The sequence below is a fragment of the Rhamphochromis longiceps genome, linkage group LG6 (assembly GCF_057381845.1).
Source record: "Rhamphochromis longiceps isolate RC_006_pf linkage group LG6, R_longiceps_female_GT1.1, whole genome shotgun sequence".
NCBI classification, from domain to species: domain Eukaryota; kingdom Metazoa; phylum Chordata; class Actinopteri; order Cichliformes; family Cichlidae; genus Rhamphochromis; species Rhamphochromis longiceps.
Genome location: NC_140562.1, coordinates 43,758,724 through 43,764,723, shown reverse-complemented (window position 1 = coordinate 43,764,723; position 6,000 = coordinate 43,758,724). Strand labels below are relative to the sequence as shown.

Sequence of the window (6,000 nt, the reverse complement as noted above, 5' to 3'; positions counted from 1 at the left end):
AACGTGCCAGCTTCCCAGTAACAATAACAGTAATAATGGATTGCATTTATTTAGCGCTTTTCTAGACACTCAGAGCACTTTAAAATTGCACTATTCATTCACTCTCACATTCACACACTGGTGGAGGCAAACCACAGTTGTAGCTAGGGCTGCCACAAACGATTATTTTGATAGTCGACTAGTCACCGATTATTTTTGCGATTAGTCGACTAATCAGATCATGCATCCATTGGACGTAAAACATACAGCTTATTGCACCAGCAGCATCTGCTCTTATATAACTATAATTAGCTTACAGCTTTAAGTGTTTAAGGTAAGTGCTAACTAAAAATAAAGACAAGATGATAGTTTATTAAATTTTAATGAAATTTGCAGATTGTTTCGATGAAGTTTTATAAACTCCTTGTGTCTGTGAAGGTTCTCAGTCATCCAGGTCATCGTAGTCAAAGGAGCTTGCAAAGAAAAGCGTCTGGACTTCTTTAAGTTGCTTGAAGAAGTTTCACCTCTCATCCAAGAAGCTTCTTCTCCGTGCTATCTTACGGAGCCCCGCAGGGGACATGGGAGAAAAAAAATTAAGACGGACTTTTGCGAGATCTCGCAAAACAAACTCGGGATCTTGCAAAACTTTTGCGAGATCTCTCAAAAGTTGAATTCCAACAATGGCGGCAGCTCCTTTGTCCCACACGCCATCAGACTGTTTAACTCCTCTCTGGAGGGGAGAGGGAGGGGAAACAGGAGGACAAAGGAGGGAACAACTAAGCTGTAGTGCCTCTTCACCTCACTGTGCAATACCTTTTGTGCAATACTTTTGTAAATAGTCAACAGTGCAATAGACTCAATACTTGAAATGTGCAATTCACTTGTATTTTTATTTTTATTCCTATTTATTCTATTTATCCCCTTCGTATATTTTATTTATATTGTCTCTGTATTTATATATATGTGTGTGTGTATAACTCTGTAACTTCTGTCGGTGCTGTGCTTTTTTGGAAGTCGAATTTCCCAGAGGAACCCACCCGAGGGATTAATAAAGTTCTATCTTATCTTATCTTATCTTATCTTATCTTATCTTAGCTACTTAGTTGTAATATTACTCTTTCTGGGTCACAAAATACACTTTTAAGATATTTTGAGGCGTGAATGTAGCTGTGTAAACGTCAGATACCTGCTCGGTTTACAAGACATCACATATTTGCAAAAGTGCTCCGACGTTTTCAGAGATCTGACACCCACTAGCTCGAAGCTAATGGGAGGTCGAGACCTACTACAGCCGGGAGGAACACCGCTTTCCCGGCACATCGTGCCTCGACCTCCCGGTCGGCTTCGAGCTGGCGGCCTCCGAAGAATGCGGCTAAAACTTTTGCGAGATCCCGAGTTTGCTTTGCGAGATCTCACAAAAGTTTTTGCGAGATCTCGCAAAAGTCTGTCGTAATTTTTTTTTTTCTCCCATGTCCCCTGCGGGGCTCCGTACTATCTAAACTCCTTGCTATCTAAAATATAACGGGACACCGGAGTATATTCTCGAGCATCTCATACTTCTGATAATCAGCTGTCTGCTTGACGTTTATTCAGCTGTGTAAAAACTATAACTTTAATCTCAGCCAAACCGATTCACTCAGGAACAAATATGCACAATGTTTTGACCGTAAGAAGTAGCTACACAAATGATTTGATGCTGTCTGTATTTGGAACCTTATTAAAAGAAAATTCATAACAATGTGTCCCGAGACTGTAACATGTGCTGTAGGTTTTAACTTGGCTGTTGCTAGTTTACTGTTAGCTGTTGGTACACAGTTCTTCTTTTAAACCTTTTTAAGTAATAATCGCTGTAAATGCGTAATTAAGATTATGTTTTCTATGAACAACATTGGATATGAAGATGCTCCCAGATCGGACGAGACTCGGACGTCAGGAAACATTAGGGCCGCAGTGCAAAAAAGGGCTCATGTGACTTTCGCAGTTATCTGGAAATGAGCTGTCAAGGCCGTGTGATATGCAGGAAAAGATCGGTATGCACTCGGAAACCTTTCAGATGTTGATACTGTGTTCAGAAACAAAGGGCAGCTCGTCTTCTCTGTGATAAGACCTTGGCCTGCTGAGTGGGAGTCCAGCACAGATTAAGCTGTAACTACACACAAAGTACACAGATGCAGTACAGCGAATCCTTTTCCCACAATGCCTCCTCCTCCTGCTTTCGTGTACAGAGTGTGGTGTTCTGTGTAGGTATGCACTAATCCAGTATTTTGATCAGAGATCAGATTTGAATCAGCGATCTGGTTTGAGCATCAGTGACAACGAGCCAATCTGTTCAGAACAGCCCTGATCTGTCCTGTGTTTACTTTGAGTGCATTAGCGGCGGGGGATCTAATGGCGGTAGCTATGTCTGTACTTGCTAAAGGGTTCGTATTATATGTGTTTTTGGTGTTTTCTGGGTTTGACGCAGCTCTAACCACAAATGAACGGCTGCTTGAGCGTTTTGCAGGTTCTTCTCACCAGAAAACACCAACAAGTCGTGACTGAACTTTAAATTCTCGCTCTCATCTTGGTCGGGGTCATACCTCACATTAAGACCTTTTTGGATCTCTCTGCCTCTAAATTTAGGAAATGTCTGGCCAGATTTCACATTTTGCTGTCACGGTGGGCGAACATCACGAAGGACAGACAGACAGCGGCGAGGGTCGGCCTCAGTCTGCCGTTTGTCTCAGGCTGAATGAACTTGTTCTCTCTGCAGTTCGAAAGAGAGAAATTACGTTTCTCATGGTAATCAGCAGGTCAAGTGCTCCCTGCTGTGCTGTCCATTCAACAGAGTGTGAAGGAGGAGGAGGAGGAGGGGAAGCACCGTTTCTCCTCTCTCCCACACACTGACGATGTTCTTGTGAACTCCTGCACATCTCCAGGCACAAAGCAGAGTTTGATATCTCAGTTCGATCATTCGCCCTGTCTCTGTTTCTTCACCTCCTTTGGTGTTTTTTTAGGTTTGTGTGCTTATGCCACTCTGCCAGTATAACCTCTTTATAACAGCCTCTCACACATATGCCCTCCTGCTCTTGCCCTGGCTTTGACTGAATAGCCCGTTCCCCTGGAGACGGTGGTAGTTTCTGGTTGGTTGGCTTAGGGAGCCTCCTGCCATCCCTCGGCCCCACGGGGAGACAGAGAAACACTGTTCTGAGTATTTCTTGTGGTATTTAAAAAAATCTTTTGACTGTTTAGCAGACTGTCAGCGCTGTGTTAGACTGAAAGTGAAAACGCAGCAATACGAGCATGTGATTGTCAGAAGAGGACTCTCCCGTCCCCTTTGTGGAGCTGTTGTGGTGGAAACTCATCGAAGTATTTTAATGAAAATCATGCATGCAGCTCGAGAGGCTGCATCATGGAGCCATCAGTTGTTGCCCTTTTCAGTTCCTCTCAGCGTCTCTGCTCTTTCTGCAGGCATGCTGCCTATTAATGGGAAATTTGATTATTATTCACTTAGGGGTGGCCGATCAGGCCACAAGATCATATCTCTCGGGGTGGAATCGGGATACATCTAAATCAATCCTCCCCACAGATTTAGTTCAGCTCATGTGATCAGACTCGAGGCAAATCTCTCTGCTTTCTCTTTTCACTTTTTTCATATCTTTATTGGAGTTTTCATGACTTTCTTTGTTGGGTTTTGGGTCTGCTGTGCTGTTCTGTTTACAACAACAGTTACTCCTCCGAGATGTGCAGAGTCTCCTAAGTGTTTTACAACCATCTGTGCTGACCGTTAGTTCGTGTGAGGTTGAAAAGTTAGGGCAGTTCATTAAAATTAAGATTTTCTACGATGTAAATACCTTCAGATTTCTAACTCAGGCAAATATGAAATATGTTAAAGCGTGATTATTTATTGCCAGTGGTTGTTGAGATTGACTAAATCATATAATTGTGTTTGTGTTACTTGTGTTAGAAACTCCGCCCCTATTAGTCGCCCACCATGAAACACCCGCACAGGAGCAGCACGGCCAGAAGTGAAGCAAAGTAAATCTAAGACAAGTGACCGGCTCTGTTGGCTTTGAGGGTTTTGGTTTTTTTTAATTTTTGCAAAGACATTTATAAAAATCTAATATTTCATATGAACTTAGTAACCTCATCCATTTATTTTTCTCTCACGTATCCGAGCCTTTCTCACCCACAGACACGTTTTTGTTTTCTGTCTTTTTACATTTACGAGCTTGCATACATGTTCTCATTCATTTCAATTGACCTCCTAAATGTGATGTTAATTGACGAGGTGAGGTTCAACATGCCACCCACGCCCATTACCAGTCATGACTCACCTGTCAGTGGAGCCAGAATCCAGGAAAAGGTCACCAACATGTAGCCACACACCTGATATTTAGACTGTAGTATTGATATTTTAACCTTTGCCTCCCTCACCCAGACCACCATACTCCAGTTCTTCTGGTGGGTCACCAAGGTTTTCCTGCTCCAGCTGAGAGACATTATTAATCCAGTGTCTGTCCTGGTCTGCCCTCACTCGGACATGCCTCGCCTAGGAGGCCTGAGATCTGTGATCTCATAATTCCTCTAGCTTTGTTTTGCTTTTGGTTGCTTCTTTACTCACAAGTGATCATCACAGCAGGTAGCACAGATTTGACCCTCCTGATCCAAAGGGATTTGCATCTCCTGGATCGAACAGAGGTTCTTATGTGGACATTTAAACTCTGCATCTCTGCGTGGCATCTTTACTTAGCTGTCCTCAGGACAAAGAGGCTGAAATTGACCCAGAGTTTTGTTTGTGTCTTTTAGGAACCATCCGTCCGGTACGGAGGAGTTTTTATGATCCAGCCTCGGGCCCGGGTCAAGGTTGGCAGTGGGAGTGGGAAAACGACGCAGGCACATGGACGCCGTATGACATGGAGGTGGCCATCGCCATCGAGAGCGCCCACAGTCGTCAGCAGCCCTGCCTCGACCTGACGCCGCTCGGCTTCTGCTACCTCATTGATTTTCAGAACATGACGCAGGTTTGTTCATGTGCACCCTGAACCTTTCTTGCAGGATGCGATCTTTATTTCTTTATTTCTGAAAATTCATTTTTCTGTCTTCCTGCAGGTGAACAGACAGAGCCAGAGGTGTCGGAGGATCCAGCGGCGTGCTGACATGGCTTACCCCATAGTGTCCGGTCCGCTCCCTGTACCTAAAGGAGGAGGTGTAGGCGCGAGCGGAGGCCTGACTGGGGCCTTGCTGGGCGTTGGGGTGTCAGGAGCCAGCATGGGGGTCGGAAGCTCTGTCTACCCTAATGGAGGATTGCCAGCCACAGCATTAGGCCAGCCTTGTTCTTGCCAGCAGTGCATGCTGGTCCTCAGTGTGAAGGCCAATACAGGAGGAGGAATACAGACTCTGGGAAGACGATCTTTAACCATGCAGCGACCCAAGAACTCAGCGCCACCCCCCTCTAAATCACTAAGTCCATCGAAATCAGCCACCCTGGGACGGGGACAGCAGCAGAACGCCAACTCCAGCTACTATCAGACGCTGCCGCACGGCCTCGCCATCTCCAAGAACACCGCCTCCCAGAGGGTGAACGCCCAGCTCTTCGCTCAGTCTCTCGCCGCCCTCACCGCTGGCACCTCCTCCATGAGGATCTCCGTGTCTTCCAGCAGGCCGCCTCCGCCGTCGCTCCCGCCACCTCAGCCCCCCACATCCAACCCGAACCCTCCGTCCGTTCCACCCAAGCATTCCTCATCTTCAGCCAGCGACTCGGTGCCAACCGCCACTCTGATCACCCCTGCCAGCAGCGTAACCACGCCTCCTTCTCCTGTGCCAACTCCATCACCGGTGGTGATGAAGCCGCAGCGGTCAGCATCATCCGCAGCGACAGTGTGCCACGCGCCTTTACCACAGCGATCAAGCTTAGCCGGCCTGAGCAGACCGGCGTTGCAGAGGATTGCCATGGCTCAGTCCAGAGCGCTCATAGCTTCAGGGTGAGTGAACGAAACACACGCAGACGGTTTGTTTTGAACTTTAGCATTTTGTTTGTGT

The 6,000-nt window shown here is 46.1% G+C and overlaps 1 protein-coding gene across 2 annotated transcripts in view; it reads left to right on the top strand.

Moving 5' to 3' along the window:
* LOC146668847 (E3 ubiquitin-protein ligase DTX4-like) overlaps positions 1-6,000 on the top strand; it is a 42,566-nt gene that overhangs the window by 20,711 nt on the left and 15,855 nt on the right. For both annotated transcript variants that reach the window (XM_085410913.1, XM_085410914.1), the window contains exons 3-4: positions 4,768-4,982; positions 5,071-5,942. In XM_085410913.1, the coding sequence (XP_085267039.1) occupies positions 4,768-4,982; positions 5,071-5,942 (1,087 nt within the window). The remainder of the gene's footprint in view (positions 1-4,767; positions 4,983-5,070; positions 5,943-6,000) is intronic.